At 31.7% G+C, this 17672-nt stretch overlaps 1 protein-coding gene across 1 annotated transcript in view; it reads left to right on the top strand.

The window, feature by feature from the left end:
- Positions 1-17672, top strand: part of LRP1B (LDL receptor related protein 1B) — a 2108848-nt gene that overhangs the window by 2017551 nt on the left and 73625 nt on the right. Inside the window, exons 80-83 of the mRNA XM_066345498.1 lie at positions 1161-1277; positions 3441-3614; positions 4627-4752; positions 10833-10997. Coding sequence (XP_066201595.1) covers positions 1161-1277; positions 3441-3614; positions 4627-4752; positions 10833-10997 — 582 coding nt within the window. The remainder of the gene's footprint in view (positions 1-1160; positions 1278-3440; positions 3615-4626; positions 4753-10832; positions 10998-17672) is intronic.

Here is a 17672-nt window from a genome sequence, read left to right as displayed (position 1 = left end):
AAGTGTGGGATCATTGACATAAACCCCCATGGTTGCCAGCTTGAGCCCAAAGGCTGCTGACTTGAAGCCCAAGGTCACTGGCTTAAACAAGGGGTCACTGGCTCAGCTGGAGCTCCCCCCATCAAGACACATATGAAAAAGCAATCAATGAACAACTAAATTGCCCTTTCTGTCTGTCTGACCCCACCCCCCTAAAGAAGAAAAAAAGCTATATCACAAAATTTAAATATCTACAGCAGTAAAGACTTTTTTATATATTGAAGGAATCTTACATAAAATAGTCTATATGTTAATATTTTTGCAAGAAGATGCTGGCCAGATTTCAATCACATTATAAAATAAAATAAAATTGAATAAAGAGAAAAGCTTTTTTTTTTTTTTACCATATATTACTTTATCTCATTGTTATTCACTAACAGATACTGATGATAAAAATAAAGATAAGACATCTCATAACAAAGTAATGGTTAAAGAAAAAATATTAGAGTGAAAAATTTAAGCGCAACTAGAACCTTAAGGAATTTATTATTCATTCTTCTTCACTATAACCATCAACATTTAGTCTATTAAATTTCATCATGAACACAGATTTCTCACATCAACATAGACCAACTCCAAATGAGTGAAAATATCTTATAATTAATCTCATAAAATTTTTCTATACTGAGTAATGTACCTCATGAAGAGATTAAAAATAAAACCAGTTATACTATATTATTTTAAAAGTTGTATAAGTTAATTAAATGATTAGTTAATTATGTGTATACTACAAAGATCAGTTAATTATGTGTATACTACAAAGATCAGTTAATTATGTGTGTACTACAAAGATAAAGACCATGGAAAAGTCTTTTAGAAAATAGCCATAACTAAAAAAATCTGTGAAGTATGAAAAGGATGGATTCTTAGGGTAGCTTTCCCTATCTGAATAAGATTTTTGCTACACTTTATTACATAAATTCTATGTCATCTATACTCTTGTATTTCAGATAAGATTTATTTCATTTTTTCTAATTTGTACAGTACTATGATTTAGACTGTAATTTCTGTGGTACTTGAAGAAAAACATCAATCATAATTATACATTAAGAAACAAAAACATAATTTTAAATTATATGAAGTTGATTTCTGTTACTTGTCTTTGTGTGTTGATTCTGCAGGGCTGGCCGTGGATCATTTCAGTGAGCGGATATACTGGGCAGACCTTGAGCTTTCCCTTATTGGCAGTGTTCTGTATGACGGCTCTGATTCCGTCGTCTCTGTCAGCAGCAGACAAGGTTCGTAAAGTGTATATGATCTTTTAATTATTACTGAGAGAATTAAATAATGGGATGCAAATATAAGTATGAAAGCTTTGTATTTTATATTTCCTCAAATTATTTCTTCTTTCAACTTTCAATAGCTCTTGGTATTGATTACAGTTTCATTCCTCCTGAAATAACGACTGCAGGCCAGAAGAACTTCTTGACTTTAAGACAAACATGGTCCAGCACTGCCTAGATTCAGAAAAAATTCATTCTGCTGCTTCTGTGGATACTCCATTCTGAGCAGACCACTTTAAGCAATCAAGATTAGTGTCTGTGAAAATTCTTATTTCAAATTGCAGTGGTAACAAGCAGGAGAGAAGTTACTCTATATAGTAAAACATGATAGTAGCAATTATTATTATAGGTAATTGATAGGTATACAGTTATACAAGGGAAAAGCAGTGTGTAAAAATGACAGCTTACCTCTACATCAATGACGTCACTATACACTGGTGCTCTTCTCTTGTGTCAACCTTTTTCGTATCCACCTCCATGCCTGCCTCCTGTTTCTCTCTCTTACTTCCTGGCTCCTTTCTGTGCTCACACACTTGTGTGTCTGACAACCCCAATACTCTCTGTGAACCTACTTTCTTTCCCTTCTCTTTTTCTTTCCTTTTCCTACCACAACCACTTCTTTTATTTCCACATATTGCTCATAATGAGGAGTTGAAGTTTTTAAATTTAATGAATATAGCTTTGCTTCTTGTTTTGTTTCACTTTTTTAACAAAAGCAGAGCTGTTGAAAAAAAAACATTGAACTTTCATTGTGCCTTTGTCTAAAGTGTGTTTTTGTGTGGAGACCATGGATGTTTAAATAAAATCACATTTCTTGTAATTGATTACAAGAAAATTAACTTGTTTCAACTTAAGCATATATTTTACTATTTCAAAAAACATTGAAGAAAAATGTATAAGTTTAAAACATATTTTATATTCTAGCAGCTCTAGAAAATAGGTCAAATGTAAGATGGGGCAAAGTAGGTTTACAGTTGTGTGAAAATGTTTACTTATTATTATTTATTAATTATTTTATTACTTTCTACATGAAAAACTGTAGACCTAACTTTTCCCCATCTTGTATAAATGATTATTTTGCTTGCTTTAAGTTTCAGTGACAAAAGTTAGATTTTTTTTTGTAAAATCTCTTAAAATAAGTTAGTCAGTAAAATGGGAAAAACTAATGGCCTATATTATTTTTAGCCAAACAAGTCAAATGTATGACTGCCATTTGCAAGCTCTTTTTTACTCCATTTCTAAAAATAAATAAATAAATAACATCAAATATTTTTTTGGATTTTACTCTAAAAATCAACCCAGGATTGCTTGATTAATTTGTTATTCAAGTAATTCTACCTAGATTGTTAATTTTATCCAAAAAACAATTTGAGAATTTTATGAACTGCTGTTTCTGTGAAAACAATAAGATTGACCTATAAGCTTTCCTTTTTAAAATATTATTTTAATTGGATTTATTGGGGTGACAACGGCTAAAAAAGTTTGTGCCAGTTTCAGATGTACAATTCTATAGCACATATCTGTCCACTGCACTGTGTGTTCACCACCTCAGTCAGGTTTCACCCCGTCACTGTTCATCCCCCCTAACTGTTTTCTACCTCCTTCCACCCCCTTTTTCCTCTTGCAATCATCATACTGTTTTCTTGTCTGTGTGCTGTTGTTGTGGTGGTGGTTTTGCTTAATTCCTTTACCTATTTCACCCAGCCCCCAGTCCCCTTCTCTTCTGACAGCTGTCAGTCTGTTCTCTGTATCTGTGAATCTGTTTCTATTTAGTTTGTTAAGATAGGCTTTTCTTTTGATGGCAAATTGTAAAACAGAGAAGATTATACTGCATATAATAAGCCCCCAGCAAATGTTTTGTGGTTGTGAAGATGATTAAAGTGATGATAATAATGTTTTTTATGTTCTGAGTGACAGATTTAGTATCTCACATATTCCTAAGGCAAAGAAAGTAATTCTAATAACTTTCTAGGTGGTATTAAAAATATTCTAAATTCTGAAAATTTTTTCTAAGGAATAGTAATAAGATTTTTTATAAGATTTTGGATAAACTTCGTTTTCTTAAGTCTGAGTATTTACATTAAAACTTTTATAACTCTACCTTCCTGAAAATTCTAGGCTTGTTACATCCACATAGGATTGATGTGTTTGAAGATTATATATATGGAGCAGGACCTAAAAATGGTGTATTTCGAGTACAAAAATTTGGCCATGGTTCAGTAGAATACCTAGCTTTAAATGTTGATAAAACAAAAGGTGTTTTAATATCTCATCGCTATAAACAACTAGACTGTAAGTATAATTTTTTATCCAGTTGTATATATTGGTGCATTATTTTCCTTATGACTCTCAAAAGAAAGTATTTTTAACTGTCTTAATTATTTCAATATTTTAACCCCAGTAACTTAAGTAACTTTAATTTTTATCTCGCCAGACTTTAAATATCCAAAATCAAGTTATAAGTAATTAAAAAATTTGTTTCTGTCATAACAAATATGAAAATTTCAGAATTAGACTATGTTTTCTTGGAATTAGAATTGATATTGTTATTTTAAAAATGGATCTTAATCTATTTTTCTAAAATTCTTAATAAACCATTTTGAGTTATTGACTAGTAAGGAAACTCATCTGTAGTTTGACTTTCTTTACTGATAACCAAGTAGCAATATCATTAACATTTTATTCTTAAAGTTATCTGAGGAGCACTGTTCTCTAGGGTCATTTTTTCCCGATTACTTATGATTTTTATTATCACTTTCCCTCCTAGAAGAGAATTGGTAAATAAGTGATGTTATTATCTTGAAAGATATATTTTAAACACAACAATCAAAAATATTAACAACCAAAATGAAATGCGGTTGAAATTCTACAAATGATCTGTCTTTATGGATGAGTACATCTTTCAAGAAACTGTTTACAAATTATTTATAATTAATCTTTATGGTGAATAGAAAAGGGTTTAATCTCATTTGCTGCCATGATCTGGAAAGGTAAAATTGGTATTTATCTAAATCAGTGTTGGAAACAGACTAAAACAACATATAGCACCCTAAAATCTTCTTAAAACTGTATCTAAAGTTTTACTGCTCTTACCAATCATCTGACATATATGGTTAGTAATATTTCTTCACCTATTAAGGTGATCAGTAATATTGAAATGAAACACTTTTAGCAGAAATTCAATATGATTTATATTCAGGGTGCTAATTTATCTTTTCACCTTATTGAATTTCATGAGTTTGAAACTTATTGTATTTATAGTTACATATCTCTTTGTTTTTTCTTTCATTTTTGTTTTAAACAGTACCCAATCCATGCTTGGATTTAGCATGTGATTTCCTCTGTTTGCTGAATCCTTCTGGAGCCACTTGTGTGTGCCCAGAAGGAAAATATTTGATTAATGGCACCTGCAATGATGACAGCCTGTTAGGTAGGTAAACATAATTTTATCTGTAAATAATACATTTATTTGTATAATAATTTTTATAGCTATGGGCAATGAGCGGAATTAGCTACTCAGTCATTAGTTTAGTTGCCTTAATATTATTGTTTCTTGAATGCCTGCATAAACTGTTCTTTAGATTATTACTTTCTATTAATTCATTCTACACTAATTCACAAAGCTGCACTGAGAACTTACTATATATAAGAGTACGTTAAGAACTTTGAAGTCACACACAGAATTAAAATACATATTTTATATAGCTTTTGTAGCAGTAAAGATATTTCTGATTATGCTGTTCTGCTATTAGTTTAAACTCAACCCCAAAATCCATTTATTCATTTAACAACTTTATATTAAATAACTTATGAGTGCCAATACTAATTTAGAAACTAAGGATTAATTTATAAACTAAGTTCTAGTTACTTTTGGGTAAGACTGGATTAACACTAAACAGTACCACTACTACTGGTAAATTTTTTGAGGCCTTATGAACAAAACATAACACTAATTTAGAAAAAAGACCTACACAATATCTTCACTCAGGAAGTTGATAATTTAGAAGCTAGTGGTTGAATCAAACATTAAAATAAATTGAAACATCATTTCAGTTGCTGATAAGCATTAAAGAGAAAAAAGCATACACAAATAGTGTGAGCATTTATATTTAAGACATTAGTCATATAGGGAAATAAAAGTACTATTAAAAAAATCATCCCTAATTATATTTCACAGACTAAAAAAAAAAGCTCCAAAATCCTTTGAGGATCAAAGCAAACATTCTCCAATGAGTCCACACTTAGAATCTTTACATAGCAAGATTTTCTACCTGCTATATTTTTCTCTGTTAGAATGAGCTCCTCACATGAACACTCTGTTTTTTAACTCAGTCAGCATCTTTACTCACATATAATTTCTCATTGTTCTCTCATAGGTTACATTCAATCTGAAGACTTTCCAAGACACTAAATGTCTAAAATTATCAAAACTATCATAATTTTAAGATAGATTCCTCTAGCATTAGCTATGCAAAGCTGAAGAGGTTACAAAGATGAAATGATGAATGGCATTAAACACCAACAAATATATATTTATAAGGATAGTAATGCAAGCCACAGAAGAGAGAGTTAAATTTATGAAAGAATTCAGATGATTATCCAATTAGAGAATTATCATTTTCTATAGACTATGACTTTAGAACAAGGTCTGTAAAGACAAATTGGACTTAGGTTTAGTGGGAATGAAAGAACAAAATATTGAAACAGAAAACAATTATTTGAAAAGGTATGAACTAATGCATACAAAGAAAATAAAGAGTTGTTTATGTCAGTTGGTATGACGAATGTGTGAAATATTTGGGTAGCAATGTTGGGGAATTCTTAACAGAGTAAAATGTGAATTATGATTGGTATTTTGGACGAGTACCTTCAGGCTAGTTCTTGAAAAGGGATGCGTCCACTGGCTTTAGGATGCACCCTTTTCCTTTACCGTTTATCTTCCCAATCAGTAGCTGTGATCTCAATGGTGATGGCAGAATAAGGGAATTAAATGAACATTTTAACTATTACCAGGTCCATTTTTCACTCACTGCTCCAACATGGTCATATAGCTGACTTGTGTACAGCCACATATTTTTCTTAACTTCAAAACAGATTCTTGAAAATTTTAACAATTTACTAACTGATCCCTCTGATCATTTTAGGACCCACCTGGAATCATACATAGTTATTCCAGTGTTATTGACTATAATCCCTATCCCCACAACTGTTTTGTAACTATCAATTTGTACTTCTTAATCTTTTCCCTTTTTTTTTGTCAAGCCCCTCCACCCCCACCCATATGGCAACACTTAGTCTCTGTATCTATGATCCTGTTTCTGTTTTGTTTGTACCTGAAACTAATATAAAATAATAGTGAATGTCAACTGTAATTGAAAAATTAAAGAAATGCATATATATAACCAACATGGGGAGTAAGGCATGTGTGATTCATCAGAACATGAGAAGAAATAATACATATAAAATAAAATACATGTCTTTTTTATTATCCTTTAAAAAATGTCATCAAATTCTTCCTTGTAAAAGACATAGCGCATTTTTACTAGTTACACACACACTCATAACCAGTATTCTCTCCAGTGTCTCCCATGTGCCATGTTAACTTCTATTATTGTTTGAATGGAAGAGACCCCTGGAAACGAGATCAGGATTCTACACATGAGAACACCATTGATGCTACTAAAGTGACTTTTACATTGGCTCAAATGTTATGTGCTTTTTTAAATGATCAAGTCTCAGACAATTTTTGTTTCTTTTTTTTTCTTTAGAACTAGACATTACTGTCTTTTCTTTATAACCTTCCTTGTTTCCTCTTTGATCAGTAAAAATTATTTATTCAATAATCCAAACTCAAATACCCAAGAACTTGGACTGTGGCAGGGCTGAGGAGGAGTTTTGGATTAGACCAAAATCTATCTATCACTTAACCAATTTATTTGACACTGTCCTACCTCAGTCACATTTTCTTCTGAGTAAAATTGGATTAACATTAAATACTACTGTTGCTAGTAATGATAATAAATATTTTGAAGACTTGTAGGCAAAGCGTATTGTTGGAATGTTATATGTATATTATTTCATTTAATAATCACAAAATTCTAGTGATGCTATGTTCTGTTACCCTTATTTTTACTGATTAGAACATTGAAGCAGGGGAAGCTCAACTGAATGTCTCAAGTTACTTAGTAACGACGGTATTTGAAGTGGAACCTAGACATTCCACACTCCTACCTATCGCAGAGTACACACAGGGCCTCCATACCACCCACAGTACACATGTCCAAAGTCACTGGAAATAGGAGACATAACATACATAAAGTGCTAGTACAATAGTTTGCAAAAAGTAGGCACACAGCACTCAATCTGTCATGAAGTAGGTAAGAAAATGACACAATTTGTGTAGTTCTGTATTTGAAATAAAGAAGCATGTTTGTCCAAATACACTCTTATCCAAGATCTAAAACTTCTTTAGAGATTTCAGTTTTATCATATCAATCTTGCTTTAAAGCCTGAATACAGAATCTTTCTCAAAGTTCATTATGCATTTTAAAAGAAAATGTTATATTTCACATAATCAGAGTGTTAGAAAATATTCTCATTGGCTTCTGTGTATATAAGCTCTGTTAACAGACTGCTTGGACCACTTCAGTTAGGATTATAAATAAGTGGATTTCAGAGTTATTGATTGATGTATATAAATGCCAATTAATTTTTTCCTGACATTAACATTTGATAAAGCCAAGTTTTTCAGCTCTATATAATTACTTGCTTCTCTATAGCTGCTATTGTTAAATGGTGAGTATGCTGAATATTTTTAATCTCATGTAAGAAATTTGAAATTCTAATGTTACTCATTCTTGGGGAAGTATTCACCTGTTCTTTGCTAGAGCTGATTATATATAATTACTGGAGCTCAGCTTCTGAAGGTGACTTAGTTATTGTCAAAAACAGCCTTTTTCATTATAAAATGATTACAGTTAGGTTTTAAAAGAATATAATTCCATTTACATTTCATCAGGCAGTGTTATATTTTTAAATTTCTCATATCTAAGAGGCACATTATAGAAATGCACTGGCTTTAGCATGTAGGAATTTTGAATACCCATGTGGTTTACATTGAATATCTGCAGATAAAAATAAGCCTTCCCATAATCCTAATTATGATCATAATGCCCTAAATGTTTATCTTTACTGTTCCCATTTCACAGCTCTGATTAGGATATTTCATGCTGAATGAGTTAAAAATGTTTTGGTAAATTTTAAATGAAGCAAGTGTATTTCTACTCTAGATCTTTCTTGAGAATCTGACCTCTGTTTTTAACTATTTGCTGGAGATTGTAACTTGCGCTTACATAGTTTCCAACTCAGTATGTTCAGAGCTAAATCACCCCTTCTGTTCTTATTGCCCTTATGTCAAAAACTGAAAAAGTTCTCTGTAATTATTTTTTGCCCTTTTTAGACAACACCAGTGGGATTTCTCTCTTCCAGTTACCTTTAATATATCCACATTTATCCAACCATATCACTGTATTAGGTCATCGTTTTATCTAGCTTGCTTAATGGAAACAGAGTCCCAGTAGTCTCACTGCTTTGAGTTTAACCCCAGCCAAGTATAAATATCTTCAAACTTCTTAGGCTCTTCAAAGACTCAGCATTGCTTTGGAAGCAAAGTCCAAAATCCCAGAATCTCCAATGACTCTGCTTATTTCTTTAAACTCACATTTTTCTTCCAATTCTTTCTTTTATATTGTCTAATTCAGGTTCAGTGACAGTGACGTCATTCAGTACCTTCAGTACTCACCTTCTGGCATTCACAGATGTTATTCTATATGAGCTGTATTCTTAAGGGCACTCAGTAAATAATGCTAATTATTTACTGCTAATTATTAAACTAAATACATGGTAATTTACAAAATAAGTGCTTTAATTTCTTGTTGAAATTTAACAAAATACCTTGGAGACCCAGATCTCAGCTCTTCATTCTTTTATTATTCTAGATATGGTAGATACAGGCTGGAAATCAAATTCTCCTCTGGTATATACTTAAATACCTAATATTTACAAAGTTTTATGATTTAACTTTTTCTTTCAAATGTGTTATTTGATATTCATAACAAATCAATGAATTAAGATGTACATTTGTTAATAAGACCATTTAAAAAAATGAGGCTCAGATAGATTAATTTGTATGCTTAGTAAGTAGCAGAGCGAGGACAGAAACACAGGTCTAATTATATCATTTTCTTTATACTATTTATAGAGAGTGCTTCATGAGAGAGCCCTTTATATTACAAATGCAAACTTCATTAACTCCAACCTAAAGCCAGCTCTCTACAGAGCAGTTTCCGAAACTTTCCCTCGCAATTAGTCAGTTCTCAGAATTGTCTCATAGTGCTGTCAGATAAACATTTTTTATGACAGTGGGTATGATACTTGTATTGTGTCATTTGAAGTCACTGAGGCTCTTTAAAATGCTCTTGTGATTATTGCAGAGATAAGTTCAAGCTTCTACATTGTATGGGCCATAATATTTTCAATAAGAAATATAGACTACTTTGATTTTACTTTATTTCACTACAAAATAAACATGAGTTTAGTAGAAGGCATAGTCTAGAATAAAATACCACTTACAATATTCTCAATCATTTTTGTTCCATTGAACATTGTGTCAAGCAGTATTTATAATGGAGCAAGGCTATGTCAATACACATAGAAAAATGACCTAGAAAATAATTCCAAAACAATGTTATTATAAATCGGACATCATATTTTAAAAATAATTTTGCTATACCAAGGAATGACTATCTTGTCTTGGTCTCAGCCTAAATACATAGAATAGTCAAATTGTGCTTAATCATTTTACATATGGAAATTTTTCACATACAAGTGTTTTTGACATTGTCTATCATTTTCCTATACTAAATCTAAGTGACTTTCAGGTTTAAATGTTTATATATGGTTAATAACTATATATATATATCAAAGAGTATATTTTATATAAAAATTTTCCTGTACTATAAATTATGTGTTTATATGTATATATACATATATAGTAATTACTGTATGATATATATAAAATATAATATATATTTTTATATATAAAGATATATGTATGTATATAGCTTAGATATTTATTGTGGTTTGATATTAAACACATCTAAAAAAATGGATCCTAACTGCTATATTATAAAAAATACTTATTGGTTGGAAAAGATTTTAGAAAGTTTTAGCTGGTTTTACTGTTTACTGTTTTAACAAATATAAGAACTGGCTGATAATGTTTTAAGCCTAAAGAAAATAAATTAAAGTTAATTCAATTAACTTTTGTATTCACCATTCAACAATGACTAAAATCTATTTCTCTGTTTTCAGATCATTTTATTTCTTCTTTTATATTAGTATTTATTTTTAAAATTTTATAATGAAAGTAAATCTTAGTATTTATTTTTTATATAAATTATTCTACCATCTACTAAATGTCATGCTATTCATACATTTTTTTATTACCAGATGATTCATGCAAATTGACTTGTGAAAATGGAGGAAGATGTATTTTAAATGAGAAGGGTGATTTGAGGTGTCACTGTTGGCCTAGTTATTCAGGAGAAAGGTGTGAAATAAACCACTGTAACAACTACTGTCAAAATGGAGGAACTTGTGTACCATCAGCACTGGGTAACTATTTGAATTTCACTGTATATTTAAATCACCTACAATTTTCCTTTAAAGTTTTTTAAAAATAATGTTACAAATATAATTGCTGGTACCTAATAAAAAATGCATTGACACACATTAATTGAATAATTACTCTAACATAATCAATATCATTTGTTCTAATTTTAGTGTATCAAAGTTCAAGTCATCTACTTTAACAATAGTAATGATCATGAAAATGTGTTAAGAGTGCATCATGTGCCAGGGCTCAGTGCTTATAGATTCTGACTATGGCTTAGAATAATTAAGTAAAACTACTTTTACAACCTTTATATGTTTGACACAAAAATCTGTTTTTTATATTGAACACTTTGCTTAATACTAAAAGTCATTTGTTACTGAAAATTAGGTTCATCTTAAATGTAAGATATGATATCAGTATTTAATATCTGATAGCATTGTAGTTTCCATCTAAAATTATAACCACTCTGTTGGCTTATAGTATAAAATATGCTTTGAAAATATCAGATTGCTATGTGTTAAGATATTGTTGAAATTCTTATTAATTTGCATGGTAACTATGTTGGCACAGAATGTTTTTACATCATACCAGTGAACATTGAAACATTTTTTTGACTGTCTATTAAATTTAAAATATATTCATATGGGATAAAATTAACTCCAATGCATAATAAAAATATAATTTGCAAATCATAATACTTGGTGCAATGGATATTATGCATTTATTAGAGTACAATCTATGCACATTTAATTTTACTATATAAATGCAAATTTATTTAGTCAGATAGAAAATCAATCCATATAATCTTTACATCCCCTACGTGGTTAATTTCTGTCTTACCGGGAGTTCTCACTGCTTCTATTTCTTATACTATTCTTTGAAGTATTTAGGATAATGCTAACTGAAAGTGTCACAGTAAGAAATATTTTCAGTGGAGTTCAGAAGAACCAAGCTGTTTCTGATTTGCATTCTAATGTTAAAAGCGTTACTGTTTCTTTAAAGTTTATAATTTTATGTTTATAAATATTTTGATGTGTGATTAATTGACAATTAAGCTATACCAACTATTTAATTGAATTCTTAAAAATAGTATTTAGCAGGTTGATTGAAATAAAAAAGGCACTAGGACCCTTACTCCATATTCTCATTCTGTTTAAGAGAAGTTAATCCATGTGGTCAAGTTTAAGCTATTGCTGAAGGAGAGACTATAGTACTGGGACCTTCATTGGATGTGCACATAAAAATCCAATGAGTGTGCTGTTAAAGGATATGACCTGTCATTTTATTTTAGTAATGCAGATACCATTTCCTTCAGAAATAAAAAAATCTTTTTTTTGTACAAATGAGTTTTTAGGAATTTTATTGTTAAATTTTCTTATTATAATAAAGTCATTGAATTACAACTGTTCATGCTGAAAGGCACCAGAATGTTACCGGTGCCTAGACCTCAGTTCAGCAATGAGGGCCATGAGGGGGTGTGTGTACCACATGACAGTAGACATGCTGAAGGAGGAAAGGTCGGGGAGGGTCTGAGCAGCAGAACCAGCAATATGAAAGCGGGGGAGGGAGGACGTGATCAGCGATATGCCAGGGGAAGAAAGGTCACCTTGAAGGTGAGGTCCTTATTTTCTCAGTTTTTCCTGTTGCTAGGCACCTGGGGATTTCTACCCTGGTGACCTTTGTACCTGGCCTATCATTTCTACTCTGCTCATGCCTGCCTAACTGTTTACCACACAACCAAACAACTGTCTTATATTTATCTATGCAAATATTTAAACCAACTAAAGAGTTTGTCATTCCAAGCAATGGCTAACTAGTCAACCTACAATAAAGACAAATCTCTATAAAACATTGAAATTTGCTGATGTATTAAAGTGTCCTGAACTATATATGGATACAGCAAAACTTTTACTATTGTTTCCAAATCATTTGTCCAGACTTTGCTGCATTCTTAAAATCTACATTGTTTATTTATGCACCTGTTGATAGAATTTGATTTACATAGAGAATATTTCAGAAAAAATAATTTAAATTAGTAATATAAATAAGTACTTATATGAATATAACTTGAACTATGGCTATATAGTTTACTGTCTTATATCTAATAATTAATAACAATATAGTATTCAGTTAAGTCATTTACAAAGCATTTTTCACACTTAAAAATGTGGTTTTATTGGCCTGGCTGGTTGGCTCAGTGGTACAGCATTGGCCCAGCATGTGGAAGTGCTGGGTTTGATCCCTGGCCAGGCACACAGAAGAAGTGCCCATCTGCTTCTCCACTCTTCCCCCTCTCTATATCTCTCTTCCCTTCCTGTAGCCAAGGATCCATGGGAGCAAAATTGGCCCAGGTGCTGAGGATGGCTCCATGGCCTCTGCCTCAGGCGCTAGGATGGCTCTGGTTGCAACAGAGCAACACCCCAGATGGGCAGAGCATTGCCCCCTCGTGGGCATGCCAGGTGGATCCCAGTCAGGCACATGCGGGAGTCTGTCTCTCTGCCTCCAGCTCCTTACTTCAGAAAAATACAAAAAAAGTGTGGTTTTATTAAACATTATTCTTATAGAGTGTAGAGCCATATTATTTCCACACACATATTAATGCATTAAACACATCCCATTGGGCAATTCATGGATTTATTCATTGTTGGTTTACTTACAGTTAAGCCTTTTGGCAAATTCCTATGTGGACACTTTATTTTTTTTTTTTTTTTTTTTTTTTTTTTTTAAATTCTTTTTTTTTATTTTTTTAATTTATTTATTCATTTTTAGAGAGGAGAGAAAGAGACAGAGAGGGAGAGAGAGGAGAGAGAGAGAAGGGGGGAGGAGCTGGAAGCATCAACTCCCATATGTGTCTTGACCAGGCAAGCCCAGGGTTTTGAACCGGCAACCTCAGCGTTTCCAGGTTGACGCTGTATCCACTGCGCCACCACAGGTCAGGCTATGTGGACACTTTATAACTAAGGTTTGGGGCAGCCTTAATTAAAATTTATAAGTTTATGACAGTTGTGTAGGCCTATAATAATTGAACAAAGAAATGTCACTGGTTAATTAACAGCACACATCTGGGAGACATAATTAAAATTTTGCACATAAAAATGAGTTTTTACTCATTCCTTAAGGTTTTGTTTTGCAATAAAGAAAATTAAAAATAAAATATGAATATAATATGTATTCATGTGGAAAAGTATTCAAAAATTAAATTATTTGACATTGAGTATATCAATAAGGGTTCATGTAGTTAATTTCTATGACCTGCCATAGAAGAATAAATTTAAGATAAAGTTTACCTTGGATAAGATATTTAAAATGAGAATAAAGCATTGAAATATTGAGGCATTCAATTATAAAAAAGCAGAAAATAATTTATGATCTTTAAAATTATGGCTAGCATTTAGGATATTTATGTAATTAACTATATTTACAATTTATCTTTACTTCTATGAGTATTTATTTTTTAAGATATGTTCATACTGTTGGAATTCTTATAGGTTTGTTATTTAGACATTTTCTATTTATGTCAGAATTAATCAGGTTTTCTACACAGTTGACTTTAAGAAATGGAGAACAGAGTTTGTAAATTTGGGACTATATAACAAAATATTCTTACTCATAAAATTTTCATAAAGTTATGCAAATGGAGAGAATTTTAATTGGCAAAGTTTGGCAATATATAAAAACAGAACTAAGTAAAAAATAAACAGTACAATTTTTTATAGTAGTTAATATATTTGTATTTAAATATTTTAATGAATACAAGAAGAAAGCAGATGTTCTTATTATAGCTCTCTCTTATCACCACATCTTTGGACATTCAGTGAAAGGTTTTGTTCCCAGAATTGAAGCAGGCAAGAAAAGAAAAATGTACAAAAATAAAATAAATTTATATCTTCTCATTGCATTGTGAAGGGCCCTTATAATAATAGCTGAGTAAATGGAGAGAATTTTCCTTCACATTCATTCAAGATATTTTTGTCTTGGCCACTGTCACAAATATGATGTTAACATACACGATTGCCATCAAATATGATTGCCCCAAAAATCTATGCTAAAAGGCAAGTTAAATGAGGAATATTTAGACACCTTCTTAACATCACGAAATCAATGATGAAACATATATACTAATGTCTCTCAAATCACATATGTACCTAAGATGTAAAGCAGTAGTTTTCACACCAGTGCACAGACCTGGTGCCAGCCTACCAGGAATTTGTGCTGGTCTGCCAGTTAACCACCCTGATGTTGTACGAAGAGACCCAATGATTATAAACTCTATAATCTTCGTACAACATCAGGGTCATTAACGCTTTCATGGACCAGCACAAAATCTCTCGTGGACGAGCAATAAAAAACCATTGATGTAAAGTACACTGTCACCTAATTAACATCTTTAAAAAATTTTTTCTACTGATTTGAGAGAAAGAAAGGAAAGGACAAAGAGAAGTAGGGGAGGAAAGGAGAGAGAGAAACATCCAATTGTTGTTCCTTTTACTTGTTCCGTTTAGTTGTGTATTCATTGATTGCTATTCCCAGATGCCCTGACTGAGGGTGGAACCTATGACCACTCATGCTCCTGGTGGCCACTTTATTCACTGAGACACCCAACCAGGGCCCACCTAATTAACATCTTGATAAAGGTGGACATACATTTGAACCGTCAATCTTTGCTTTTTTTTTTTACTTATTATATAAGGGTTGTTTTTAATTTAAATTAAACTTGATGTTCTATTTCTCTTAACATTGACATTAATTATGTTTATTTAGCAAGTGTTAAAAGCTGGGTATTTAGTCTTACTTATTTTATAAGAATCCAAGAAAATATTAATTTTAAAACATTACATTGCTAACATAAAGTAGTACAAAGCAAAGGAAACAATAAAAAAAAAACAAGACAACCTACTGAATAGAAGAAGATATTCACCAATGATTTGTCCAATAAGAGATTAATATCTAATTTTTATAAAGAAATCATATAACTGAATTCCAAAAACAAATCCAATTAAAAAGTAGACAAAACCCTGAATAGACACTTCCCCAAAGAAGGCATACAGATAGTCAATAGACATATGAAAAGACATTCAGCCTCGTTAATTATCAGAGAAATACAAATTAAAGCCACAGTGATGTTTCACCTGTCAAAATGGCTATTATCAATGAATCAACAAACAAGTGTTGGTGAAGATGAGGAGGAAAGGGAATGCTCAGGCATTTTTGGTGGGATTGCGAATTTGTGCAGCCAATATAGAAAACAAGTAGTTCCTCAAAAAATTAAAAATGAAACTCCTTCATGACCCACTTCTGGGTATTTAGCAAAGAAAACTCAAAACAGTAGTTCAAAAAGAGATATGCTATACCCAAATATGTATTACACTGTTTTTCACAATACCCAAGATACAGAAGCAACCAAATGCCCATCAATAGCTGAGTAGATATAAAAGTGGTAGTGTGTGTGTGTGTTTGTGTGTGTGTGTGTGCGTGTGTAATGGAATATTAGTCAGCCATAAAAATATAATGAAATCTTACCATTTGTGATAGTTCGTATACATAGACCTGGAGGGCATTATGCTAAGTAAAATAAGGAAAAGAAAAACATATACCATATGATTTAACTTATATATGGAATATGAAGAACAAAATAAATAGACAAACAAAACAGAAATAGACTCATAGATACAAAAAACAAAATGATGATTCAAAGAGGGAAGAAAATTTGAGGGGACTGAGTAAAAAGTTGAAGGAATTCAGAAGTATAAATTGCTAGCTAAGAAATAGGGAATACAGTCAATATTGCAATAACAATGATGGTACCAAGTATAATGATACTTGAAATATTAGAGGATCACTTTTATAATAAAATTTATATATTGTTTAACCACTGTGCTGTAGATCTGAAACTAATATAAAATAATATTGAATATCCACTGTAATTGAAAATAAAATTAAAAGCAATTTGCTTTTTATTCTCTTTTCTTTTCTCTCTCTCTTTTTTTTATCAAGTGAAAAGCAGGGAGGCAGAAAGACAGACTTCCGCATGTGCCCCAACTGGGATCCACCTGGCAACCCCCATCTGGGACTGATGTTCTGCCCATCTGGGGCCGCTGCTCTGTTGCTCGGCAACCAAGTTACTTTAGAATAATCAGAACCAAAACGTAATAGTATTTTCTAAGTGCCTGACACAGTTAGAAATGCTTTGCAAGTAGTATCTCACTTATTAAATGGAATTCTACACAACAACTTATGAGGTAGTTATTGGTACTATGCCCTTTTTACACACAAGGAAATAAGCCAAAAGGTGATATTTGCCCATGGTCTCACAACCTATAATTGGCACATATAGTCAATAAATTCAGACAATCAAACAACCTACACTCTTGAGATCTGAGCTAAAAATGCCATAGAAACTGGACGTGTAGAGCCAAGGAACTGTCCCTCCCACTCCTTCCTCAGGTCAGTTGATGCTTTTCCTGACTGCACTACCCTTATAGGCTGTCAATGTGCCAGCTCCCTGGAGGCGTCACTGCTATAGCTTAGTAATTTTAACAGCGCTGTTTCCTTTTCAAATGTCAAAATCAAATTCAGCTACCTACAAAGTCTTTATAAATGAATCCAGTGCAACTAGTTAGGGTAGACTCAGAGAGAGTCTTGAAAGAATTAGAAGGAGCCTGTTATAAAATCCT

This window comes from Saccopteryx leptura, chromosome 7, assembly GCF_036850995.1.
Source record: "Saccopteryx leptura isolate mSacLep1 chromosome 7, mSacLep1_pri_phased_curated, whole genome shotgun sequence".
Lineage (NCBI taxonomy): Eukaryota > Metazoa > Chordata > Mammalia > Chiroptera > Emballonuridae > Saccopteryx > Saccopteryx leptura.
The sequence above is the reverse complement of the archived record's forward strand: the minus strand, read 5'-3'. Positions and strand labels throughout refer to the sequence as shown.